The 27,056-nt window shown below is 35.1% G+C and overlaps 1 protein-coding gene across 7 annotated transcripts in view; it reads left to right on the top strand.

Annotated features, from left to right (window-relative positions):
• Nucleotides 1-27,056, top strand: part of N4BP2 (NEDD4 binding protein 2) — an 83,676-nt gene that overhangs the window by 26,578 nt on the left and 30,042 nt on the right. For 4 of the 7 annotated variants that reach the window (XR_014311210.1, XM_082728859.1, XM_082728858.1 and 1 more), the window contains 7 exons: nucleotides 1,605-1,944; nucleotides 5,307-6,450; nucleotides 7,026-7,150; nucleotides 13,251-13,339; nucleotides 17,851-17,927; nucleotides 22,251-22,406; nucleotides 24,186-26,569. Coding sequence is in view for 6 of the 7 variants with exons in the window: in XM_082728859.1 (XP_082584985.1) it covers nucleotides 1,719-1,944; nucleotides 5,307-6,450; nucleotides 7,026-7,150; nucleotides 13,251-13,339; nucleotides 17,851-17,927; nucleotides 22,251-22,406; nucleotides 24,186-26,569 (4,201 nt within the window). In the remaining variant the exon portion in view is untranslated. Of the gene's footprint in view, nucleotides 1-1,604; nucleotides 1,945-3,615; nucleotides 3,709-5,306; nucleotides 6,451-7,025; nucleotides 7,151-13,250; nucleotides 13,340-17,850; nucleotides 17,928-22,250; nucleotides 22,407-24,185; nucleotides 26,570-27,056 lie in introns of those variants that run through there. The other 3 variants (XM_082728862.1, XM_082728860.1, XM_082728861.1) reach the window with 3 other exon arrangements.

The raw sequence follows: 27,056 nt of genomic DNA, 5'->3' as shown, positions 1-27,056 counted from the left end.
GTTAATCAAGGAAGAAATCATTGACTGTGACACTTGAATAAAGATTTGAAGGAGTTGCAAATTTTGGGGGAGGAGTTTATCAGAGGCCAGCAGAGAGATGGGCTACTGCAAGAACTTTAGCTTTTACCTAGTGATGTGGAGAACCACTTGAGGATTTAGAGCAGATCTTGATTCATTCTGACTTGTAGGTTGTTGTATATATGTATGTTGTATTTTGTACAAAGATCATTCTGCTTAGTGTGTTGAAAATAGACTGTAGGAGACAAGGATTGGAAGCAGAGCATTTAGGATCCTGGAATATGAGTGAATGAGGACAGTAGCTAGACCAAATGGTTAGAGTAGATTTTAGGGAAAATATCAGACGTTTAGTTTTAGATGTTAAATTTGAAACGTTTATTAGATACATCCAAGTAGAGAAAGCAAGTAGACTATCTGGGGTTCTCTAGATCAATGAGTCCCTGCCCTTGTGGAGCTTACTTACACTTTCTTAATTATGGGTAGTAAATACAATAAAAAATGAGTAAAACATACTCATTCTTTGAAGATGATAAGTCTTATGAGAAAATTCGAATAAGGAAAGTCGGATAAGTGGTGTTGGGGGATTGACTTCTTGAGTGGGTAATGTTTAAGTAATGATAGGAAGGGGTTGAGGAAAGAAACTTTTATAGATACCTGAGAGACTAGTAGTTTAGGTAGAGGGAGCCAAATGTAAAAGTTCCCCACAGGGATCATGGCTGGTGTGTTGGAGAAGAACAAGGAGGCAAAGTGTGGCTGGAGCGACACTGAGCAAGGGAAAGAGGTTTAGGGATGACAGTACTGATGTAACACATGTCTGAGTTATGGGCTTTTACTTTTATGGGTTTTAAGGGTTCGGGCTTTTACTCTGAGTGAAATGGGAAGTCAGTAGATAGTTAAGCAGATCTGTATGATCTGACTTATAGTTTAACTGAGTCACTACTGATTGCTCTGCTACATATAAATAGGAGAAGGGACGAGAAGATTGGTTTAAGACTTTTATAGTAATCTGGGCAATAGGCTGTGGTGGCAGTGAGATTGTGAGGAAAGGTCATATTCTGGATACATTTTGAGGGTTGTATTGACAAAGTTGGCTTACTGGTTGGATGTGGGATGAGAGGAGTTAGGAATTTTCTAAGATCTGATTTCTGATCTGAGCAGTTGGAAGAATAGAGTTGTATTAATTGAGGATGGAAAGACTGAGAAGAGTGGGTGTGAAGGAAGTGACCAAGAGCTCAGCTTTGGACATGTTAAGTTTATAATGCCTGTTAGACGTCCAGATTTGGTGTTCAGTAGGCATTGTCATTGTGAATACTGTTTTATGTTTTTCAAAAAATAAAATAATGACCTTAAAACAGTATATACACTGTTGGGAAAATTGATTACAGTTGTTAATATCTTGAGTTTTAACATGTTCAATCCTGGCAAAACTTGAGTATTTTAGAGAGAGAGAAGTTGTCTGACTGCTTTTTGGCTTTGCTACCAGAGTTGGTGGTACTTTCTTAGAGTTAAATAAAGATGTCATTCCAATTTTAGAAATGGAAATGTAACTATATAGTCTGAGTGTTTTTACTTGCTTTCTGTTTTAGGTCCTATTACTGCTGGATTGTGCAAGATATTTAACCATGTTTTCTTTGAGGTATGACTTAAATATCAAACATCTTAAATAAGAAAAGGGAAACATTTTAGTTTTGGAAGTCAGAATGCCAAGGAGAAGGAAAAATCTTGGGGGAAATCCTATTCGGAAGACTGCAAACTCTAAGGAAGTTGTCGTATCCGGTGTTGCTAGTCATGAGGAGCCAACTACTATTCCTTCCATGTGTGAGACAAAAGTTGATCAGGAGGAACTCTTCACCAGTATCTCAGAGATGTTTTCTGATCTGGATCCCGATGTAGTGTATTTGATGCTTTCTGAATGTGATTTCAAAGGTGAGAAAAAGTTTAGTTTGAACCCTTTGCATCATGTAAGAAGATTCCATGTACTGTGCCATGACTAGTAGTAATATAGAAAAATGATTGCCTTATTTCTGTTTTGTTAATTTATTGAGCATCTGCTATGGGCAAGGTACTAAGTTGGTATTGTGAGTAATATGAAGAAGAAAGCATAGTTTTTTCTGCTTTTGAGAAATATACAGTTCTAGATGTAAGATGTATATATAGATGTCGTATTTTATGTTTTATTTTTTTTTAATCTTTCCCCTAGAACAGGTGGGCACTATTAACATTTCGGACTGGATAATTCTTTGTTGTGAGTGGCTTTCCTGTAAATCATAGGATGTTTAGCAGCATCCCTGGCCTATTCTCCGTAGATTCCAGTAGCAACCTTCAGCAGCCTGTTGTGACAATTAAAAATGCCTCCATCTATTGTCATATGTCCCTTGGGGACCAGAATCATCCCCAACTGAGAACCACTGTCTTAGGATGTAAGCTCCATAAAGACAGATTTTTATAAACTGTTTTTATGCTGTATCCCCAGCCCCTAAAATAACAAATGATTCAGATAGGACCTCAGTAAATATTTATTGAATGAAAAGATAATTGTAATTGTGGGAATAAGAGCTAATTAGGAGTTGATGCTAATAGGGTAGTGTTTCGCAATATTGGCTTTGGAGTCAAGAAACCTGGGTTAGATTTCTAGTTCTGCCACTTAAGCTCTCTGGGTCTGTTTACTTATCTGCTAATGCGAAAAATAATAATATGTATCTCATATGACTTTTTTGGTGAGAATTGAGATTTTTTTTTGTAAAGTCTTTATCTTTAGTATTATTAATAACTTGTAATAAATTGTTTGGAAGTATTTTGGCAGATGGACAAGCAATCAAAGTTGACTAAATGAGTAAATTAAATGTTAATGCTTAGTGTTGATATGATCAGTATAAGATAAAATTATTCAAGATTGGGGAAGTTTTGCTAATACATGAGAAACTTCCATTATTACTTATCACATGGACTGTGATGTGAGCATATTTTAACTATCCTGTTATGATATGTATGCAGAAAACCAGTTTTCAGCAGTCCATATGATGCTCAGAAATGATAGTGTACAGAATTTTATGTGACTTCAATATTTATTTCCTGATGTTGCGGTACTTTAAAATTTGTTTCACATACACTAACATAGAAGTGAGGAATTACAAGAAAAATATATTACCCTTACATCCTAACAAAAATATTTCTCTTTTCCAGGATCTTCTCTACACCTTGTTCATAAATACTGATATTTTGAGTATTTTGAATAATAGTATTGATGAAAATATGTATTTTGCTTTTTAAACTTAACCTAAGCATTTTTTCCAGTGTTGCTGTGATCTTTATAACTATTTTTAATAGCTTTCTAATATTTCACTGAATTGTTGTGCTCTAATTTTTTTAGTTATATGTAAATTTTTCATGAATAATTAATAATTTTTTTGGTTGACCTTGTGGTTTTTCTATTATGTAGATTTTCTTCGTAGAACTACTTCTGTGTTTGCTTGCGTGCTTTCTTTCTTTTTTTCCCCTCCATGTTTAGGGCTTCTAACCTTTGTACTATTGCTATAATATCCTAACTGATCTCTGCCAGGCCTGCCCCTCCAATTCCTCTTTGTTTTTCTTCTTAAGGGAACATTATTTGGGTGCTTACTAGGTGCCAGTCCTTGTGCACAGCACATTTTCACGGATTATCTCATTTAATCCTCACAACAACCCTATGAGGTAGGTACTTTTATTATCCCCATATTGCAAATGAGAGAATCAAGGCTTAGGAAAGTTAGGTAACTTGTTCAGAGGGTCTTAGGCAGCAAGTGGAGATTTAGGTATTGGTTTTCTGACTCTAGACCAGAGCTATTACCTCCTGTGCTCTGCTTCCTTTTCATATATATTTTCCATAAAACAAAAGACGACAACACAAAAATAAGCAAAACCCCAAATTTCAAATGCTTAACAATTCTAATTCTGTATTTGTATTATAATAGAAAGAGCTCAGCATTGGAGTCAGACATGCCAGTCCTGACTCTGTCACTTAATACCTGTGTGACTTGGGCCAACTTAATATACTTTTTGAACTTCATTTTCTTCATCTATTTGCTAGAAATACTATACCTCATAGTATTATTTGATGGTTCATTGAGGTGATAAATATAAACCATGAGAGACTGTGGACCCTGAGGAATTAACCTAGGGTTTTGGAAGGGAGGGGGTTGAGAGGTTGGGTGAGCCTGGTGGTGGGTATTAAGGAGGGCACATATTGCATGGAGCACTGGGTGTGGTGCATAAACAATGAATTCTGGAACACTGAAAAGAAATAATAAAAAAAAAGCTCCTAGCTCAAATATGGTGACAGGTAGTTTTTGTAGAAAGTAAAATTGATATGTCCTACTATGACATGTAGCACTTTTTCCAATTCTGCTTGATCTTTTCCAGTTTTGTCTCCTTTTATCTTCCATACCTACTGTGTGCTCATACTCCAACCAACTTCTCTTAATACCTTAAACATGCTTTGTGTTTTCAAGACTGTCTTTACTTTTCCCTTTGTGTCTGACGAGTTTCTTTTTAATCTTCAAGTCCCAGTTCACTTATTACCTTATGTGAAATTTTTTTTTATTCTCCTATAAGGCTGCTATGGCATTTGTGTATTACTAAAAGCGTGTATTATTTAATCTACATTATATTATAATGTAATTGTTTTCTAACTTAATTATCTTTACCTCCATTAGGCTTTAAAAATCCCTTAAGTATAGTAAAAACTATGTCTTATTTACTTTGAACAGAGTATGTCTGATACGCTGATGCCTATTTTTTGTATTAAGTGAAATTCATAGCATAAACCATATAAACAGGTTTATAGGAGAGTGCTTAAAAATGCTTAATATTTAAAAAGATAGGCAAGTAGCTAAGTACTTATCGAATGAATTAACTGGTTTTGGGTCTTTATAAATAACCATAATATATGCAATTATAGATATTTTTAGATACCACTTACAGATAATTTTTAGATAAAACTTACAGGTATCTTTAGATATAATTCATAGATATTTACGTTTATTCACAATTGTCAGAGATTATCTTCTTGATGGCAATTTATTGTCCTACTTTAATGCAATTTGTCTGATAGTAACAGCATTACATGACTTCATTCAAACCTTTCACTAATATAGACTGGTATATTTGTAAAATATTAATTAAAAAATGACTTGAATATTTATAAATTTCTATATTCCATTCAGTGCAAAAGTATAAATTTACCCAGATTTTAATCAAATTATACTTCACTGTTTTCAATACACATGTATATTGCTCTTGTTGTTGTACAGTTGAAAATGCAATGGATTGTCTATTAGAATTATCTGCCACTGACGCCAAGGTAGAAGAATCATCTTCAAAAAGCTTTGTTGCTTCTGAGAACCAAGTAAGTGTTGTGGGACGTGAAATAATGGAAAAGTATCCTCCTGAAGAAGAGAGTGAAGAATCAAAAATGGATTCATTTTTGGACATGCAGCTAACTGAAGACTTGGATTCTTTGATACAGAATGCTTTTGAGAAATTGAACTCTTCTGATGACCAAGTGTACTCATTTTTGCCTTTGCAAGATGTTAATAGTGTTAGTGACCCGAGTGCATTTATAAATTCCGATTCAAATAGTATGACTCCCATTCTTTCTGCACAAAATGTGGATTTGAACAGTGAAAATTTAGAGAATTCTGCCTCTGCATTAAGTTCAAACACCTTAATTTCACATTCTGTTTCTAATGAGTCCAAAAGTTTTATAAAGGATGACACATTGGCATTGGAAGATTCTCTTCTCAGTAGTTCTTTAAATGTAGCAAATGACACTGTGGTGGGTGGTAGCAATCTCAGTCAAAGACAGAAAGAGCTTTTAGAATCTGAGTGTGTCGAGACTCCGTTCTCTCCAGCCCCTGTAGATTTGGATGCCAACGAACCTCAGCCTCCTTTAAGCCTTCCCGTGCAAAATCTGGGGCTTGATTTACTAGGTACAAGTGAGGATCAGAAATCTACTTCTGTCCCTGATGCATTTGTACCTTCTGAAGAATTTGGTTTCAAGCCACAGAAACATACTGAACTGCCGTCAAAGGGGAAGGATGTGAATTACTGCCCTATACTTACCCCTCTCCCTCTACTGCTGCCTCCTCCTCCACCTCCACCAATGTGGAATCCAATGATTCCTGCTTTTGACCTCTTTCAAGGAAATCATGGCTTTGTAGCTCCTGTTGTAACCACCACTACACACTGGAGACCGGTCAACTACACGTTTCCCCCTCCAATTATTTCTCACACTTCCCCAACAAAGGTATGGAGAAATCAAGAGGGAACAAGTGCTTATCAAGTGCAAGAAGCCCCAGTTTCTCAGATTGTAAGAAAGAAGACGTCATCTTATGTTGGACTAGTTCTTGTTCTTCTCAGAGGGCTTCCAGGATCAGGAAAATCCTTTTTGGCAAGGTATGAGGTTTAATTGAGTTTTTAAAACAGTGTAGTGCTTGAACGTGAACATTAACAGAGTATGAATATGTGAAATGCTTTTGCTTAATAGAGATGTTTAGTAACCACTAAAATTTTTTCTTTTTACTCATTTTTTTTCTTTGTAGCTAATAGCAGTACTCTTTTCTCCAGAAGTTTTTATTGAAGTCTTCTATCTTAGACTTTCATTTTGGGAGATAGAAGAAAAATTCAAAGATAATTCCAAGACTGTGAGCTTCTGAAATCAGTAGAAATAGCTTTATGTGAAAGAGAACTACTTTGAATGGGAAAAAAGAGAAGTTCAACTTTGATTACAGAGTTACAAAGCCATAATTGATTTTCAATTCAAGGAATAAAATAGACTTGTTTTAGGTCAATGTTCTTGGGAGTCAAACTTCTGCTAAGAGGATTTCCAATATGAGTTGTCTGGATATTATTGTATTCTCACTTTTAAGTACCAATACTTGAATTCTTTATTTGGATTATGACCTTGTAAAAATTAGGAGAGGGAATTTAGGAGAAAAATTAATGAAAATAATTCCATTTATCTTTCACAGAACTTTGCAAGAGGATAATCCAAGTGGAGTTATTCTGAGTACTGATGATTATTTTTACATTAATGGACAGTACCAGTTTGATGTAAAGTACTTAGGAGAAGCACATGAATGGAACCAGAATCGTGGTAAGAATAGACATTAGATTTTGAGTAATATTAAGAGCACTATGAAATATTTGTCTTTTGAGAGGGAGACAGTTTTTAAAAAGGGTATAATTCCCTTTATTTATTTCTCCTTTTTAAGATTTTATTTACTTGATAGAGAGAACTCATGAGTGTGGGGTGAGAAGTAGAGGGAGAGGGAGAACCAGACACCTTGCTGAGCAGCAGGGAGCCCCATGCTTGGCTTGATCCCAGGACCCCAGGATCATGACCAGCTGAAGGCAGTTGGTTAACTGACTGAACCGTCCAGGTGCCCCCCCAACTTTAATTACTAAAGTGAATTATTTACTTAACTATATATAATATATAAAATTGTAGCAGTTGTTACATTACAGAGTAAGAAGTGAAAGAGGTTAGTCTTATGTTACAGAATTGTTAGGATTAAACAAGTTAAATTTTGTAAAATGCTTAGAACATCGCATAGCATGTTTAAGTTTTACTTAATCAGTGGGGATCTTGCTAAAAGTGTATCATATTTTCTATATGGGTCTCAGAATAGCTCAAGATGTCTCCAGTTGTCTGGTATGCTTCAGTTTCTATTTCCTAAAATGGATTTTTTTTTTATTTAAGAGAGAGAGAGCACAAGTGGGATGAGGGGCAGAGGGAGAAGCAGACTCCCTGCTGAGCAGAGAGCCTAATTCAGGGCTCAGTTCAGAACTCCAGGATCATGACCTGAAGTAAAGGTAGATGCTCAACCGACTGGGCCACCCAGGTGCCCCCTAGAATGGAATTTGTATTGTTAACCCCTGCTCTTCCCTAGATTGATTTTATTGTTATGGGGGGACAGTGTGAGAGTAAAAATGGCTCTCTCCTCAAACCGACCTTACTGCTTTTATTAATGCAATGATCTGTTCACTGAAGATGGTTTTATCATGAAATATTTAGTTACAAATAGTTTGAATTTCATATGAGGAATTCTTTTTCTTTTCTTTGTTCTTTCCTATTTTCTTTTCTTTTCTCTTCTTTCTTAGTAGGCTCCATTGCCAATGTGGAGCTCAACATGGGGCTTGAACTCAGGACTCTGAGATCAAGACCTGAGCCGAGATCAAGAGTCAGCAGCTTTACTGACTCAGCCACCCAGGCATCCCATGAGGAATTTTTAATACACATAGACGCTATGTTAGCCTTTATTTTATGATAAAGGCAACATGAAAGTGATTCTTGATTTTGCCATCGAGAACTCAGGAAATGGCTCAGTGGGTTAGGCCTCTGCCTTCAGCTCAGGTCATGATCTCAGGGTCCTGGGATCGAGCCCCACATCGGGCTCACTGCTCAGTGGGGAGCCTGCTTCCCTCTCTCTCTCTCTGCCTGCCTCTGCCTACTTGTGATCTCTGTCAAATGAATAAATAAAATCTTAAAAAAAAAAAAGAAATGAAAATACTACAACAAAAAATGAAAACAGTAGGATGTGGTGAAGAATAATCTTGGATTTGGCAGTTACTAGCTGTGTTGTCTTGTAGAAGTTATTTATACTCTCTAGAGCTCATTGTCTTCATCTGTAACAATCCATGATTGTTAAGGTTGAAAAATAAGTGTTTAGCAGTGGTTCAACATGTCCTCACTTCTGCAAGAGCCATAACAATAATAATATTAAGTTAATAGGCAGAACTCTTTTTAAATAGCTTTATTGAGAGAAGAATCACATGGTTTTAAGCATATTCAGAGCTCTACAACGATCGCTTTTAAGAACATTTTTATCAATTTTAGAACATTTTTATCATCCAAAAAAGATCCTTTACCCATTAAGAGTCACTCCTCATTTCTCCCCAACCTCTCCCTGCCCTAGGCAACCACTAAGTTACTTTCTGTCTCTATAGATTTGCCTGTTCTGGGCATTTCATATAAATGGAATCATATCATACATGGTCTTTTGTGAATGGCTTTCTTTCACTTAGTGTAACATCTTCAAGGCTCATGTTGTAGCATGTATCAGTAATCCATTCTTTTTTTTATGGCTGAATAATACTCCATTGTATGAATATGCCACATTTGATTTATTCTTTCATTGGTTGGTGGGCATTTGGGGTGTTTCCACTTTTTGTCTATTATGAATAATGTTGGTATGAATGTACAAGTCTATGTCTAAACTTTTTTGGAACTACCAGCCTGTTTTTCCAAAGCAACTGCACCATTTTACATTCTTGCTAGGGGTTTATCAGGGTTCCATCTTCTCTAAATGGTCACCAATACTAGTTTTTATCTATATATTTGATTATACCTATCCTGGTGGTTGTGAAGTGGTATTTCACTGTGATTTTGATTACATTTTTCTGGTGGGTGATGATGTTAAGCTTTCTTTGGTGTATCCTTTTGGCCATTACTTTATCTTCTTTGGAGAGTTATCTAAGTTTTTTTTTTTTTTTTTTTAAGATGTGATTTAAAATTTTTAATACATTAGTTATATTCAGATACAGTCTTTCCCTTAAAAAATATTTAAATGAAAAAATAATATATCCTTGAAAAAAATTGTACTTTTTCTAAAGTATCTTGTGTTCTTTTTTGAAAAAGTATTTTTTTTCCATCATGATGACTGTACTCTTTAATCCAGTCACCTATTTTACCCATCTTCCCTCTCATAACCATTAGTTTGTTATGAGTGAAGAGTCTGTTTCTTGGTTTGTCTCTCTCTCTTTTTTTGCTTTGCTTGTTTCTTAAATTCTACATATAAGTGAGATCACTTGTTACTTGTCTTTCTCTATTGACTTATTTTGCTCAGTAGTATACTCCCTAGCTCTATCCCTCTATCCATTTTGTTGGAAATGGCAAGATTTCATTTTTTTATGGCTGAATTAATAGTCCATTGCGTGTGTGTGTGTGTGTGTGTGTACACCACTTCTTTATCCATTCATCTGTCAATGGACACTTGAACTGTTTCCATAGATTTGTTGTTGTAAATAATATTGCAATAAACATAGGGGTGCATGTATCCCTTTGAATTAATGTTTTTGTACTTTTTGGGTAAATACCGAGTAGTGTGATTCCTGAATCATAGAGCATTTCCATTTTTAGTTTTTTGTTGTTGTTGTTTTTGTTTTTGATTTTTTGTGTGTGTGTGTGTGGAATCTCCATACCATTTTCCACAGTGGCTGTACCAGTTTGCATTCCCACCAACAGCGCACGAGGGTTTCTTTTTCTCCACATCTTCACCAACACTTGTTTCTTGTGTTTTTGATTTCAGCCATTCTGACAGGTGTGAAGTGGTATGTCATGGTGGTTTATTTTTTTATTTTTTTATTTTTTTATTTTATTTATCAGAGAGAGAGAGGGGGAGAGAGCGAGCACAGGCAGACAGAGTGGCAGGCAGAGGCAGAGGGAGAAGCAGGCTCCCCGCTGAGCAAGGAGCCCGATGTGGGACTCGATCCCAGGACGCTGGGATCATGACCTGAGCCGAAGGCAGCTGCTTAACCAGCTGAGCCACCCAGGCGTCCCTGTCATGGTGGTTTTGATCTGTATTTTGATCTGTATTTCCCTGATGATGAATGAGCATCTTTTCATGTGTCTGTTGGCTCTCTGTATGTCTTTTTTGGAGAAATGTCCCTTTGTGTCTTCTGCCCATTTTTTTAATTGGATTATTTGTTTTTTGGATGTTGAATTGTATAAATTCTTCATATATTTTGGATACTAACTCTTTATTGGTATGTCATTTGCAAATTAAGATTGAGGTATCTTTCCTCTAGACCTACTTTACAGATGATTATTCTCATGAATGATATTGTACTTTGTTGAATGCTATTTCTGCATCTGTTGAAATGATCCTGTGTTTTTTATCTTTTCTCTTATTGATGTGATGTATCATGTTGATTGTTTTGCGAATATTGAAGTATCCTAGCAACCCAGGAATAGATCCTGCTTGATTGTGGTGTATGATTTTCTTAATGTATTGTTGGATTTGATTTGCTAATATTTTGTTGAGGGTTTTTTCATGAGAGAAAACCCTCTCTTTTTTTGTAGTGTTTATCTTGTTTTGGTATCAGGATAATGCTGGCCTCATAGAATGAATTTGGAAGTTTTCCTTCCTCTTCAGTTTTTTGTAATAGCTTGGTAGAATTCGCTTGTGAAACCATCTGTCCTGAACTTTCATTTTTGAGAGTTTTTTGGTTAGTGATTAAATTTCATGCTGGTAATTGGTGTGTTAAATATTTCTATTTCTTCCTGCTTTAATTTTGTTGGGTTATATGTTTCAAGGAATTTATTCATTTCCTCTAAGTTGTGCAGTTTTTTGGCACAGAGGTTTTCATAATATTTTGTAAAAATTGTATTTCTGTGGTATTTTCTCTTCTTTCTTTAGTATTTTGTTTATTTGGGTCCTCTCTTTTTTGATGAGTCTGGCTGGGGGTTTATCAATTTTGTTGATCTTTTAGAAGAACCAGCTTCTGGTTTCATTGATTGGTTCTATTATTTTTTTAGTTTCTATATCATTTCTTTCTTTTTTTTTTTTTTTTTAAAGATTTTATTTGTTTATTTGACAGACAGAGATCACAAGTAGGCAGAGAGGCAGGCAGGGCAGGAAGCAGGCTCCCCACTGAATAGAGAGCCCGATGCAGGGCTTGATTCCAGAACCCTGGGATCACGGCCCAAGCGAAAGGCAGAGGCTTTAACCCACTGAGCCACCCAGGTGCCGTGTATCATTTATTTCTGTTCTAATCTTTATTATTTCCTTCCTTTTCCTGTGTTTGAGTTTTGTCTTCCTTTTCTAGTTCCTTAATCATTCCTTATTTTTAAATTGGATTATTTGCCCATTTATTACTGACTTATAAGAGAGTACATGGAATTTTTAAAACTTCCACATAATTTCCTTGTAAAGCTTATTTATTGTGCTTCATTGTTAATTTCCTGAATGGTTCAAGTCCTTGGGAAAAAAACATAGTTTTTTAAGAAAATATCTAGCAGGGATGCCTGGGTGGCTCAGTGGGTTGGGGCCTCTGCCTTCGCCTTGGGTTGTGATTCCAGGGTCCTGGGATTGAGCTTGCTTTCCCCCCACTCTCTGCCTGTCTCTCTGCCTGCTTGTAGTCTCTGTCTGTCAAATAAATAAATAAAATCTTTAAGAAAAAAAAAAAATCTCTCGCATGACAGTGTATAATAATGTTTTCTTTATTTTACATCATTACATCTTTTTGTATGTGTTTGTTTAAAATTTGTACTTGTTTGTTTTAAGACTTTATTTTGGAATTATTTTTGATTTATAGAAAGGTTGCAAAGGCAATGTAGAGTTTCTGTATACCTCTCATTTATTTCCCTCTAATGTTAACATCTTATATGATCGTGGTACATTTATCAAGACTAAGAGATTAGTGCTGGTATATTGCTATTAACTAAACTCTGACCTTATTTGGATTAGTTTTTCTTTAAAATTTTAATTTATTTAATTATTTTTATTATTTTTTTACAATTTTTGTTTTTAATTAGGCTCCATGCCCAATGTGGAGCTTGAACTCACAACCTTGGGATCAAGAGTTGCACGCTCTATTGGCTGAGTCAGCCAGGCACCCTGATACTAGTTTTCTACTTAAGTTCTTTTCCCTTCTAATATCTAATCCAGGATACCATGTTGCTTTTAGCATGATATTGTTTTTAATGATAGTTTTTTCCCCATTTATGCCATTTATACATGTAACACACATAAAATTTAGACAGTTTTTGTTTTATAATTTTCTCTGATTATAACTTTAGTATTTATTTTTTATTATCTGACATTTACCTGTACTTTAATTTTTCATACACTCAAAAGTGACATTCAGAAGTAGAGTTGTGGGGGGCCTGGGTGCCTCAGTTGGTTAAGCAACCAGTTCTTGATTTTGGCTTGGGTTGTGATCTCAGGGTTGTGGGATCAAGCCCTGTATTGGTGTGCGAGTTGGGTGTGGAATCTGCTTGGGATTCTTTCTGTCCCTCTCCTGCTGCCCTTCCCCCTCCTTAAAAAAAAAAAAAAGTAGTAGAGTTGTGAGTAAAATTACCACATATCTATGATTTTTAAATTATGAAAACAAGATCAGATTTTTAAAATTTCCAGAGAATACTTAATACTGTTATAAAAAGTGATTTGTTGTCTTCTGTTTGTGTTTTTCAGCGAAAGAAGCGTTTGAGAAGAAGGTGTCTCCTGTAATAATAGACAATACAAACCTACAGGCATGGGAAATGAAGCCATATGTTTCTTTGGTTTGTACCATAAATTATCATAAGTCTATGGTAGTAAGTTTGAAATTGTTGGGGGATGTGATTACATAACCGAATCTTAAGCAAACAGTGTTTGGGACTGTCTGTAACTGAACTTTCTCTGGTCTTAAGTGAAATGAGAAAAATAGGAGTAGTATTTGCATAAAGCTAAAATTAATCAGTTTTCAGATTCTGAGATTTAGTTTTTAAATCCTGTGATTATTTTCATTTTTGATGTCTTATGAAAAAATAGTGGTATTAAATTATCATTTTATGTTTGTGTGTATATAGATAATAAATTATAATGTTATGTTTATATGGGTATATGTGTCTGTGTTAATGTGTATTTTAATGTGTATACACACAAATATTTTTCCTTATTGCTATTACTTGGCAGAAACAAAATTGGCTGTCCTTTGTTAGTAACCAAATTTCTTTTGATTCTGCTTTTCTGATAAATTCAGGCTTTTATAAATTCAACGCTTTTCAGTTCTTCAAATTTGCCAGATTCTTTTTTTTTTTTTTTTTTTTTGCCCAGCTTTGATGTCACTTTTTTCAGGAACTTACTAAAAAGTGGAGTGGAGTACTCTTTCTGTTTTCATGGTACCCTGACTTAATTCTGTGATACCATTAACATGCTGCTTTTATCATTAAGCCATGGGTTAGCTAGCTTTTGTCTATAAAGTGCTAGGTAGTAAATGTTTTAGGTTTTTGTGGGCCACCTATAGTCTCTGTTGTGGGTTTTTTTTTTCCTTTTCTTTTTAAATGATCCTTTAAAGATAACAAAAAACTGTCCTTAGCTCTTAGGCTATACAAATACTGGCTGATGGCCTAAATTTGGCTCTAAGCCATCTATATATTCTTGAAGATAGGTCTGTGTTATTTATCATTGAATCTTCAAGGCCTAGCACTGTGCTTGGCGTATGATAAATACATATTTGTTGGGTTAAAATGGTGAACGAATGAAGCTTTTGTGATTATGGGTATTGTTTATTCCCCCAATATTAGCACACGTGTGTCTGGCATGTTAAAGCTCAATTTATATTTCTTCAGTTAATGAATATTGTACTTCTTTAATGTCCTCAGCATATCCAGCCTGTACCTCCTTTGCTGTGCTTTATGCACTTATACAGTTTTGAGGGTGTGATTCTTCATTTTTCTGAAGAAAATTAATGCCTTTTGAGAACAAATGAGATTTTACTTTTATGAAGGGGCAGTAGAGGGAAGAAAGACTCAATATTAGTACATGGGCAAGTGAAAGTCAGTTTGCTTTCTGGCCTCAGGAGTTCCCAGTTTCTAGCCTAACATATTTATCATGGGGAATGCTTTCTCCCTTAACTTTACTTGCCTTCTCTGTGTGTTTTCCTTAGCTTCCTCTTATCATATGGAGGTTCTTTAACACCCATTTTCCCAATGTAGAAAATAAAAAGCCTCTCTGCATTACTGTCTTACTGATTTTCATTTAGCCTTCAGGCTTCCATAGTAGTATCTTTCTTTCCTTTTTTTATTATATAATAATTGAAATTATAAAGCTGTTTTTCCAGTATTGATTCCTTGGCTCTTCCCAACTCTGCTTAGAAGTATAAAGGACTGGTGCTTATCATAGAATGATATTTCAAATTCTATGGTCATTCTATGATCATTCTATGATCAAATTCATTTTTTCTTCAAAAAGAAGTAGATATAGCAATTACTGTAGAGAAGAGGATCGCTTTTTGCTCCTTTTGGTAGCAAGATAATGAGAGCTGTGGGGGAGTGAATAGGTTGGAGATAACCGTCTATTACTAACATGACTCTCATTTACAGAAGTAGTTTGGAAGTGAGTTGGGGCTAAGTAGCAAGCAGTCAGGTATGCTCAGTGGCATCTAGCAAAAGCTTATTACTTTAAGAAAAAAATATATATAGTTTCCCTTGTGAGCTGTCATATAGCTTAACATAAATCAGAATCCTCCCAAGTAATAAAACGTTATTAAGATTTGCCTATTGATATGGGAGTTGAAAAAGTCTTTAAATTCATAGTCTCTTTTTTTTCCCCTCTGTATGTATATATTCATTTAAAATTAATTTGATCTAAGAGCTATAGGACACTCCTTGAGGTAATTAGAGACTGGGGCTGTTGCCAGCCCCTGAATAAAGTGTATACGGTTTGGTACTGAGATGAGGAGTTGGAAGTGAGTAGATGCATTATAGGGTGTTCGGTCACTTGTTACCTAGGTTGATTTGGGGGCTTTTCTGTCAGAATAATGGAAAATAGCAATGAGTACTTTGCATCTTGTCATAAAACTTGAGGGGATCAGTAGTGGGAGATGAGGTCAGAGATGTAATGGTAGTTGGGGAGATAGGGCAGATTATATTAGGGCTCATAGATCACTGTGGAATTTTAGATTTTACCTTGAGTGACATGGAAGGTGTATTAATCTGCTCAGGCTGCCATAAGATACCACAGACTGGGTGCCTTAAACATCAAGTTTATTTTCTGACAGTTGTGGAGGCTTGGAGTCCCAGGTGAAGGTTTGGTAGGGCTGGTTTCTCGGTGAGAGTTGTTTTCCTGGTTTGCAGATGGCTGCCTTCTTGCCGTGTTCTCTGATGGTATATAATGAGTTCTCTGGTGTCTCTTCTTATTTGCTTACTAATTCTGTCACACTGGAGCCTCACCCTTATGTTCTCATTTTAACCTTAATTATCTCCATAAAGGCCTTATCTCCAAACACAGTTACATGGTGGGAGTGGGGTTTTAACATAATGGGGCTTGCAGGGACACAGACATTCAGACCATAACAGGATTTTGAGCAGGGTAAGGATATAATCTACTATTAATAGGATTGCTGTATCCCAGTGTTGAGACTAGAGTTGGGGTAGAGGCAGGGTGGGGTGGCAAGGGTGGAAGCGGGAGATTAATTAGAGGACTGCAGTGATAATTAAAGTAAGAGATCATATGGCTTACACCAACATGGTGGCAGTGAAAGTGACAGTACTGATTAGATTCTGGGTATACTGTGAAAGTAGAGCCAACTGAACTTCGTATTGGATTGAAAATGGATGTGAAAGAGGGAGTAAAGTTCAGTGTGACATCAAGGTTGGTTTTTGGCCTGTGTAATTAAAGGTTGTCAGGAGGTGAGAATGATGGAGAAGGGTTCAGAAAAAATAGTTTTATGAAAGGTGTGTGGTAATGGATTTTGAAAGTTTAGGTTTGAATATATTAAGTTTGTTGAATAGGTAATTGGATCTGTGAGTTTGGAGTTTAGGAGTGAAATCTGAGCCAGAGATAAGTATCTGAGAGTTATTATCATATGGATGATACTCGAAGCCAGGGAATGGAATAATATTACCAAAGAAGTGGGTATAGATCAAGAGTAGAGGACCAAGGACTAAGTGAAGGACCAAGTGGGAAGAGGTCTGGGCAAAAAAGGACTTGCAAAAAAGAGTGAGAACACCCTTCCAGAGGGGCAGGATGAAAGGATCAGGAGAGGGAGTGATGACCTGTGACAAACACTGCTGAAAGTCAAGAGGGGACTGAGAATTAACCGGAGCATTTTTCAGCGTGGAAGTAATCTGTGGTCTTGATGGACAGTTTTAGTGGGATAGCCAAGCCCAATTGGAGTGGGTTTAAGAGATATGGGGAGAGGAATTGGAGACAAAGTGTAATAATTATTTTGAGGAATTTCTTCCTGCAAAGAGGAGCAGGAAAATGGGGAGATTGCTGGCAGGGGAAAGGGGATTAAGAGTAACATGGGAGAAATAACTGAATGTGATGAGACTGGTTCAGGGTGGTGAAACCACCTCAGAGAGAGGGTTGAATTGCTAAACTCAAGTTATCCTTGAGATGCAGAGGGGAAATGTGTGCAAGTGTACTAGTGTACAAGTGTAAGGCATGGCTTTTAGATTATAGCCATGTTAGAGTTTTGAAAAATAGAATGAAGTATTACTTACAATAGTTTTAAAATTATAAAAGTAATACATGTAAGATAAATAGTAAAATTATAAAAAAGAATGCCAAAATTCCTACTCCCTTGAGGTAGATACTTTTAGTAATATTTTTGAGAATCTTTGTAGAAGAAAGTATATAAAAATGTGTGAATAATTCTTTTTTACCCAAGTGAAAATTCTGTATCTTACTTTCTTGACAGTTTGTATTGGAACCTTTTCCCATTAACACATAAAGCATTTTTTTAAATTGCTGTATTTTCATTGAATGGTTGTACCTTCATCCAGTTGTGTATTAATAGTCACTGTGCAGTCCTCTTTTTTTTTTAACCACAAATAATGGTGAACTGGATGGCTTGTGTCTATGTGCATGTTTGTGTGTGTATTTGCACTTACATAATTTATTAGCATAACTTTCTAGAAATTAATTGCTGGGTCAAAGAGATTGTACCTTTTGCCAGCTTAACAAACTCATCACAATTACATAACCTTTAGGTTCTTTCAGTTTTTACATGCTGTGAATTTGGGAACAATGCATTTAATTTCATGGAAGTAGTATTTTTAAATACATTTGTCTTTTTTGTATGTAGTCTCAAAAACATAAATATAAAGTCCTCTTCCGGGAACCGGATACATGGTGGAAGTTCAAACCAAAGGAACTTGCAAGGTAAAATTTAGAGACTGTTTAACATGTTTTTAATTTTATGGCTGTGATAGAAGGTCCATCTAGACTTTTTTCTCCCTATAAATAATGAAAGAAACAAAACAGATTAGATTGCAGCTTTGATAACAAATTTTGTATTTCCTGTAGACCTTTTTTCAGTTTATGAAGTTTGTATCTTTTTGTTCCTAAGATTGAATTAATTAACAAACATTCCAGTTGTCTTATATAGTCAGTACTTTATCACTTATTAGTAGTATAATATCAATATCTGAAATTAGATCCTGAGGTTTGGCATACCTGAGCGACATGGGCTGGGAGGAACAAATCATTGTGCTGCCTAGTGACAGTTTGCTTTGTGCTCTGTGTTCCCTTGGAGAGAACCCTAACTTGATTTTGGTCAGGGTTATTTTTTTCTTGGCCATTTTAACTAATTTCACTTCTAACTAAAGGACAACCTAGTTTTAGTATATTCCTAATGTCGTGCAACCATCACCACTATCTAATTAGCACACATTTCCGTCACCTCCAAAGAAACCCCGTACCTGCTGTTGGTCACTCCCAATTCTCCCTTTCCTTTGGCAACTGCTAATTTGCTTTTCTGTCTATGAAATTGCCTATTCTAGACATTGCATATAAGTGGAATCATACAGTTTGTGGCCTTTTGTGTCTGACATCTTTCACTTAGCATAATGTTTCAAGGTTCATCTGTATTGTAGCATGTATCAGTACTTCATTCCTTTTTACATGTTTTTGGTACGTTACTAGATTTGGTTTTCTAGTATTTTGCTTAGGATTTTTGCATCTGTATGAAAGAGTAAGGTTGATCAATAATTTTTTCTTCCTTGCTCTTTCTTGCCTGGCTTTGGTATCATGGTTGATAAAATTAATTGGAAAGTATTTCTTCTTTTTCTCTTTTCTGAATTTGTGTAAGTTTGGATGTTTGATAGAATTTACTTTTGAAACTTCTGGACCTGCTGTTTTCTTTGTGAGAAGTTTCGGTCGGAATTTGTCCATTATACCAAAGTTTCCAAATTTATTAAGATTTTATTAAAATAATTATAATATTCTCCTACCATTTATATCTGTTTCATCCATACTTAAGTTCCTCTTTTCAATCTGGATATGTTTATATGTATCTTCCTTCTTTTTTTCTTGATTATTCTCACCAGATACAAGATTTTTTTATTAGCCTTTTCAAGTAAACATCTCTTTGCTTGTTTGATCTTTTTGTTATAAGTTTGTTTTATGTTCAGTTCATTTCTGCTTCTCTTTTATTCTACCTTCTTTGCTTTTTAAAAAATCCATTTTGCTTTGTTTATTCTATTATTTTTATAAGGATTCATCTGAAAGTTTAGGTTATTTTCTTATATGAGCATTTGAGGCTATAAATTTCCCTAGGAAATTAGATGCTCCTAGAATTTTAATATGTAATGTTAATATATAATACTTTCTTTTTATCATTTATCCTCTAATTTGCATTATGATTAACTTCACTTCTTAACCCTTGGGTTATTTAAAATTATGTTTTTAAGTTTGTGAGCAGATAGTTTTTATATTTCTCTTTTAAGAAATCATTTTCAATTTAGTTGTAGTGGGTAAGATTGTGCATTTGTGTGATACTAATTCCCTGATATTTTAAATGATGCATTTGATGACCCACTGCATTGTGTTTTTTTTTTTTTAAAGATTTTATTTATTTATTTGACATAGACAGAGAGATCACAAGTAGGCAGAGAGGCAGGCAGAGAGAGAGGGGGAAGCAGGCTCCCTGCTGAGCAGAGAGCCTGATGTGGGGCTCTATCCCAGGACCCTGAGATCATGACCTGAGCCAAAGGCAGAGGCTTAACCCACTGAGCCACCCAGGTGCCCTTCATTGTCTGTTTTTTTTTATTAATGTTTCATGTTTGCTTGATAAAAATGTATACTGGTTATAGTATGTTATATTATTAAATCAATTCTGTTGCTCATATCTTCTTTAGCTTTACTTTTTTAAAAAATTTTGCTTGATGGCTTAATGTATAAGAGAGGAATGAGGAAATTGATGTGAGAGGGATGTGTTGAAATCTCCCTTTATTGTATTGAGTATGTTCAAGTTTCTTCTTATAAATCTACCTATTTTCACCTTATGTATTCTGAGGATATTTTTTGATGTGCTTATAAGCTTAAAGTTTTTATATCTGTCTGATTGAACCTTTTATTCTTGTCAAGTGATTTTCTTTTACCCTTAATATTAATTTTTGTTATGAAGTCTAATTTGTCTAATATTAATAGAACTATACCAGCTTCCTTTTAGGATTTGAGTGTTATTTCAATTTTTCCATACTTTTACTTTTGACTTTTCTGTGTCTTTACATTTAGGTGTATCTCTTATAACCATTACTGGGTTTTAAAAAATCTTCTCTGTCCATCTTTGGCTTTTCATTCTTAAGCTTAATTCTTTTATGGTTATTTTGGTTATTCATATAATTAGTCTTGTTTCTTACTACCTCACTCTGTGTACTTTCTCTTTATTTCACCTTTCCTGTGATTGTTTTTCTCCTATCACAGAAAATTATATATTTGATTTTTTCTCCCTTTTTATAAACATGCCTTATTTTGGATTTTTTTCACTGAATGCAGATTTTCTTATTTTTTCCTTTTAATTTAGAAATTATATACAGTATTTTTATCCTTTTAGTTGTTATATTAAAACTTAGATCATGCAAACTTTAAAGTCAAGCCATTTTCTTAGCCTTCCTTCTCACAAATATAAGGACTTTCAAACATTTTAACTCTGATATTTACCTCCCTTCTGACTTACATACTATGATTGTCCAGAATGTATAGACAGTATGTGTTTTCACTCATATAGTTATTGGTTTGTGCTTAATTTTTCTTTCATCATAGATATTTCATCTGGGATTTCCTTCTGTCTGACATTCATCTTTTAGGATTTTCTTTACAGTATAATTCTGCTTCATGTCAAACTCTTTTTTTTTTTAATCTGAAAATTCTTTTATTGCCTTCATTCTTATAAGATACTTTGGGTGTGTATATTCTAGATTGACAGTTTCTGTTACTGAAGATAACATTTCATTCTCTTTTGGCCTCTGTTATTCTTGTTAAGTTAGCTATAATTCCAATACTTGGTTTAGATAACTCGTTTTTTTCCCTTTAATTTCTGCTTGCTTTTAATATCATCTCCTTATCTTTGGCGAATGACAATTTTAGTACCATGTTTCTAGTGGATTTCTTAATATGTGTCTTGTTTGGGATTTGTTGGGCTTCTGAGATCAGGGGACATCAGTGATGTCTTTGATCAGTTCTGGAAAATCCTCAGCCATTTTTCTTTAAATTGCTTCTGTCCCATGTACTCTCTTTCTGGGACTTGGATTGGATGTATACTACCTTTTTATTCTGTCCTCTATGTCATAACTCTTAACTTCTCTTTCATATTTTCTATCTCTTTGCTTCTCTGTGATCTGAAACCAGACAAGATTGAGGTAGGTAAATATGAAAGCCAGATTTGCCCAGGTGGCAAATACTAATATTAGCTCTGGGATAGACACTAAGCCTTGGGTCCAACCCAAGATAGGAATTTGTTGCAACTAAGATGTTTTCATTAATACAGGATCCTTGAGGGACTAAAGCATATTCATCCGGCCTCCTGGCAGATGCAAATCCAGATATTGCACGAAGGAAAGCACCCCAGTTTAAGGCCTGAGGATTCTCATATATTAGGTTCAACTAAACATGAGTCCATAAAAACACACAAATAAGCTTCCGTGAGTGAAAGCACAAATATGACAGATTTCATATTTGGTCATCCAGAGACTTGGTATACTAGGAATTTTTTTCTTTGTTTGGACTTAAAATGTATCAAAATATATGTGTGCTTTAATTGACTTGGATCCAGTTTTATTGTAATAGGAGAGCCGTTTGGACATCTAACCTGCCGTAGTGGCATAAGTAGAAGACTATAGTGGAATTTTTTTTACCTCCTAGTTAATAATTAGTCTTGAAGTGATGGTCATATTGTTACGAAATGTTTTTTTGCAGAGCTTGAGAATAACTTCTTTGAAAGTTATTAGGATCTGCTGGCTTTTTCTAAATTGATAAATGATGTTTAGAAAAGTTCGTATGCAGTGATTTAAAAAATAGTCATTTTAGACATCCTGAATAAGATGAAATTAGAATTGAGCAGTATATATTGTGTCATAATAAACCAGCTTAGATATTTTTACATATTATTAATAATACTGATTTTCTTGACATTTTATGTTCCAATTTTGAAAAAAACTTAATTACCAATATCCTTTCTACCCTTTTCTCCCCTGGAATTTTTAGGCGTAATATTCATGGTATAAGCAAAGAAAAAATATCAAGAATGTTGGAACATTATCAGCGTTTTGTTTCAGTTCCAATAATCATGAGTTCTTCAGTTCCAGAGAAAATTGAACGTATTGAGTTGTGTGCCTATTCTTGTGAGGACAGAAGTACTAGGTAGGTTAAAGTCCCTCTGTACACAAATTCAATTTGACATATAAAAAGAATAATGTTTGAGCTTGTGAAATCTCTGCCAAACAACTTAAAAATATAAGTAGACTTTTATTATTCATAGGGTTTTAGATATAGTCTTACCTAAAGCAAGATATATATGGTTAGCAAGTTGTGTATGGTCAGCAAGAGAAGTGAAGTTATATATGCAGTGACATGGGATTTTTTCCATTGTCCTCAGGGTTTTGTGTTTATACTGTGAATACTCCTGCCTTCTTTATGTAACTGCCCACGATTCCAGTATGTATCTGCGATTGGCTGTCGTTATTTTGTATATAATTGCATCACTTCTTAATTTCTTTAGGTATTTGTAAAAATACTCTTTCAAGTTAGTATTATAAAAATTAATTATTAATGGTATACTTTGTCTAAGTAATACAGGTCACAGCCTTTTGAAAGTTTGTAGTCCAGCATAGTAATGGTTCTATTAAACATTTAAGGCATATCAACAGTTGAATAGATAGGTGAGTTAAAAAATAACCTTAAATATAGATAGAGCTCTAAATTGCCCACACTTTTTGATCATAAGGAATGGTGAGGCTTTATTAGAAAAGAGCTGGGAAGAGAAAATTCATAAATGTTCTTTTATTGAGGAGTTGTGTTGCAAAGTGGTTTAGGGGATGGGCCCCCTGAACTGTGTTTCCTGGATTTAAATCCCAAGGTTCTGTAATCTTTGACAAATTATAGAATCTCTCTATCCTTCAGCTCTTCATTTCTAAAATGGCAATAATAACACTTTGCTCAAGCGAATCATATAAGGATTATGAATACTTTAAGAAAACTTAGAATAGCATCTGGCATATAGAGACTCAGTGTTAGATGTGATTTCATTTAGGAAAGCTTCATGGGAGAGTTGGGACTTTGAGAACTCCAGAATAAAGAAAGAGGGGAAGATGAATCGATATATTGACTAAGGAAAAAACACTGAAGTTGAAAGTGTAATAATTAGGCAAAAGCTCTCTAAGTCTGAAATTAACATTGAGGATGGTTTTAAAAAAAATTAACAGGTGACATTTCAAATGACAGCTCTCTTCCCTTTCTCTCATTTCTTTTAGTTGTGCAAATCCTGTTGACTCTTTGTACCTTTGTAAATTGAAGCTTAAGCATTACCCTCTAGCAAATGACAGGTGTTATAAAGGTAGACTTCTTTTCACATATATTAAGCTAAAATAGTTCTGATAAAAGCCAGGGAGGTGGTGTCCTCTTCTGGGAACAAATTTAGAATCGTAACTTTAAAATACTTTCATTTATTTATTTGACAGACAGAGATCACAAGTAGGTAGAGAGGAGGAAGCAGGCTCCCAGCTGAGCAGAGAGCCCGATACAGGGCTCGATCCCAGGACCCTGAGATCATGACCTGAGCCAAAGGCAGAGGCTTAGCCCACTGAGCCACCCAGGTGCCCCTAGAATCAAAACTTTAATATTTAATGCATATGAACACCTTAACTGAAAATCTCATGTTTATTATTTAATTCAAAAAAGTTTGAGTGCTTCCTATATGCCAAGTATTATGTTAGGTGTTAGGGTTACAATAAAGGGATGTATTCATAATGTACAGGGAAGGATCAAGATGATCTTTTATAATTTTAATGTAGTTTATTTATAGAAGTTTTAAAATGAATGTTAAGTGCCTTATCTTTCAGTTGAATGCTTCTTTGATTTAAATCATAATGTTAACGGCAACATTAAGAGACTTCCTTATAATACTTAAAAAAAATCTTGCAGCCCAAAAGACAATGAAGATATTACCTCTGAAAAAGAAGAAAATGTTTTATCCTCATCTTTGAAGCATCTAGAATTGACTGAAGAGAAGAAACTTGAAGTGACCAAAGAAACTGTATTACCCGAGAATGTTACAGCTCTCTCTAATGCAGATTTAAAAAAAGGAAGAAAAGAAATAAATACTATGAATCCTAACATTCAGAGTGCTTTCATTCAGGAAGTTTCGGACATGGATATTTCTGATTCTGAAAGCAAACAAGCAACAGAAAAAAGTAAAAAAGAACAGGTTGAACTGACTTCTGAAAAAGAGTGCAGTAAAGTAGATGCAGTTGGTGTTGTAGAGAGAGTGTTGTCAAGTATTTGCTATGGTGAAAATAACCAAGAAGACTATGATCTTTCAAATACTACACCTTTTCATAATGAAAGATCTTCACCTGGTGAAACACTGGAAGAAAGAGCCACAGTAAGGAAAAAAGCCTTCGGAAAACAAAAAAGCAAGTCAACTTTGGAAAAGTTCCCAAGACCTGAACTGTCAAATTTTGTTGGTGACTGGCCAGTTGATAAGACTATTGGTCAGAGGACAAAAAGAAACCGAAAAACTGAAAAAGCTTCATCTATACAAAGTGACAAAAAATATAATCGCCCTCAGTCACGCAGAGGATTGGAGAGTACCCTATCTGTGAATATGGATCATATCCAGCAACGAGAATCTCCACATGAAAGTACAGAGGATGACAGGAAGTCACAGTATGATGATGCTTCAGAATCTTTCAATAACTGTCAATATGATACATATAAAAATACTGAAAAACAGTCATTCACCATTGTGGGTGACTGGCCTTCATCTGATTCCTTAGCTCAGAGAGAGCACAGATCAAGAATGCCAAAGAATAATTTAAAGGAACCCAACCTAGAATTTGGAACTAATGATGGTATGAATGAGACACCCTTCTGCACAGCCCATGAGACCTGTTGTTGGGGCACAAGCCCTGAAGAGCTAAAAACCCTGGGCAGTTCCACTCTAGGAAATTCTGAAACGCTGCCCAATGAAATGACCTGTGAGAGCAAGACTTGTCCAAGTAAAAACAGTCACAGACAGCATACACTGTCTCTTACCTTTACCAAAAGTGAGCCAACTATTCCTGGAGTAGTAGGACCACAAACTTTAGCTGAATTTCCAGAAGGAAAACCTAAAAGAGTTCCTGGAATAGAAGAAGGGATGTGTACCCAGACTGAACCACGGGATTTTGCTCTCTTATGGAAAATAGAAAAGAATAAAATTAGTGTGTCAGATTCTGTGAGAGTGTTAACAGGACGATTAGATGGGTTTAAACCAAAAGCTTTCAATAGCAACACAAAATTAGATGTTCAAGAAACAATTCCATATAGGGTCATGTATGACAAAAGCACGTATGTCGAAGAAAGTGAGCTTACTAGTGCTGATGAATCTGAAAATCTTAACATTCTTTGTAAACTCTTTGGATCCTTTTCATTAGAAGCCCTGAAAGACTTATATGAGAGGTGTAACAAAGATATTATTTGGGCCACAAGCCTTCTGTTGGATTCTGAAACTAAACTATGCGAAGATACTGAATTTGAGAATATCCAAAAATCATATGATGAAGCACAAATTGGGCCATTTTCTCTGGGATTAAATTTGAAGGAAATTATTAGCCAAAGAGGAACTTCAGAAGATTCTAATTCTTCTGTGCCAGAATTTAGCCATGGCACTGCTGACAGTAACACTAACATACAGTCCTCCTGTGATTCCGAAGAGGGAAATTCAGAGCAGGCAGAAATAAGAGCTATCACTACTGAAAAACCTGGATTAATAACAGGTTTATTTCCGAACGCCACTCTAGATGTAAAGAATACTAATGAAGTACTTCCCAGTAGCCAGGCAGAACTTCCGGGTCTATATAACATGAAGCAGTCTTTCCCAGGTACTCTCAAAGCTCCTGGTGCTCAAGTTGTGAGTGAAATGGAGAAGCACCTAGAAGTCACAGAGACCGGAGACAGTATACATTCTTCTTTGAATTTGTCTGATATTTTAAACTCTGTACCGAGCACTTCAAATCTTGAATTAAATGAAGAAGTTGATTTTATTGACTCTCTTGAAATAAAGAAAAATGAAAACTTCCCAAAGGATTGTGTGAGATTTCCAAACACCGAAGAATTTGTGAATGAAGATGAACAGGAAATGGAAAAAATTCTAATGGCTGAGAGTACTTTGTCAGCTGGAGTTAGTGAAGAAGATAAATCTGAGACGTTGAATCCCATGCCAGTGATGCCCAAATCTCTGACCATAGACTGTCTGGAATTGGCATTACCGCCTGAGTTGGCTTTTCAGCTCAATGAGTTATTTGGCCCTGTTGGTATTGATTCAGGTAAAGAAAAAAGTACATTACGTGTATGTGTGTCTTTGTGTGACTAGAATACAGATTCAGGGTTCTGTCTTAATTTTAAAATTGTTTGTTAATCGAAATATAAAAGTAATTTGTGTTGCCTACCTTATTTTTGATACATCTGTTTGTAGGGGATTTTTAAAAACTGTAATTTAAAGAAATAGTATTTATATGGAGTTTGTGTTCATCCCATTCATATATTTTCTGTGGTATTTACCTCATACTTATTTGCACAGATGAACCTTTTTGAATCTCAGGTGCTACTCCAGAGATACTTAAGGCAAGGTTAATTTCTTAGAACACACTTCTTGAAAAGTCTTGAGTAGTGGAAATGAATATATACATTTAAACTAATGGACATGAATAGCTTAAATATATGAAGTATTTTATAATTGCACCTGCCAGGAAGTGTGAAAACAGTGACATAGTACTTAAACAAATATATTCCAAGAGATTTAGAACTAGGAAT

This window comes from Mustela nivalis (assembly GCF_964662115.1).
Source record: "Mustela nivalis genome assembly, chromosome: 4".
Taxonomy (NCBI): domain Eukaryota; kingdom Metazoa; phylum Chordata; class Mammalia; order Carnivora; family Mustelidae; genus Mustela; species Mustela nivalis.
Note: the sequence above shows the minus strand (reverse complement) of the source record. Positions and strands in the feature narration are given on the sequence as shown.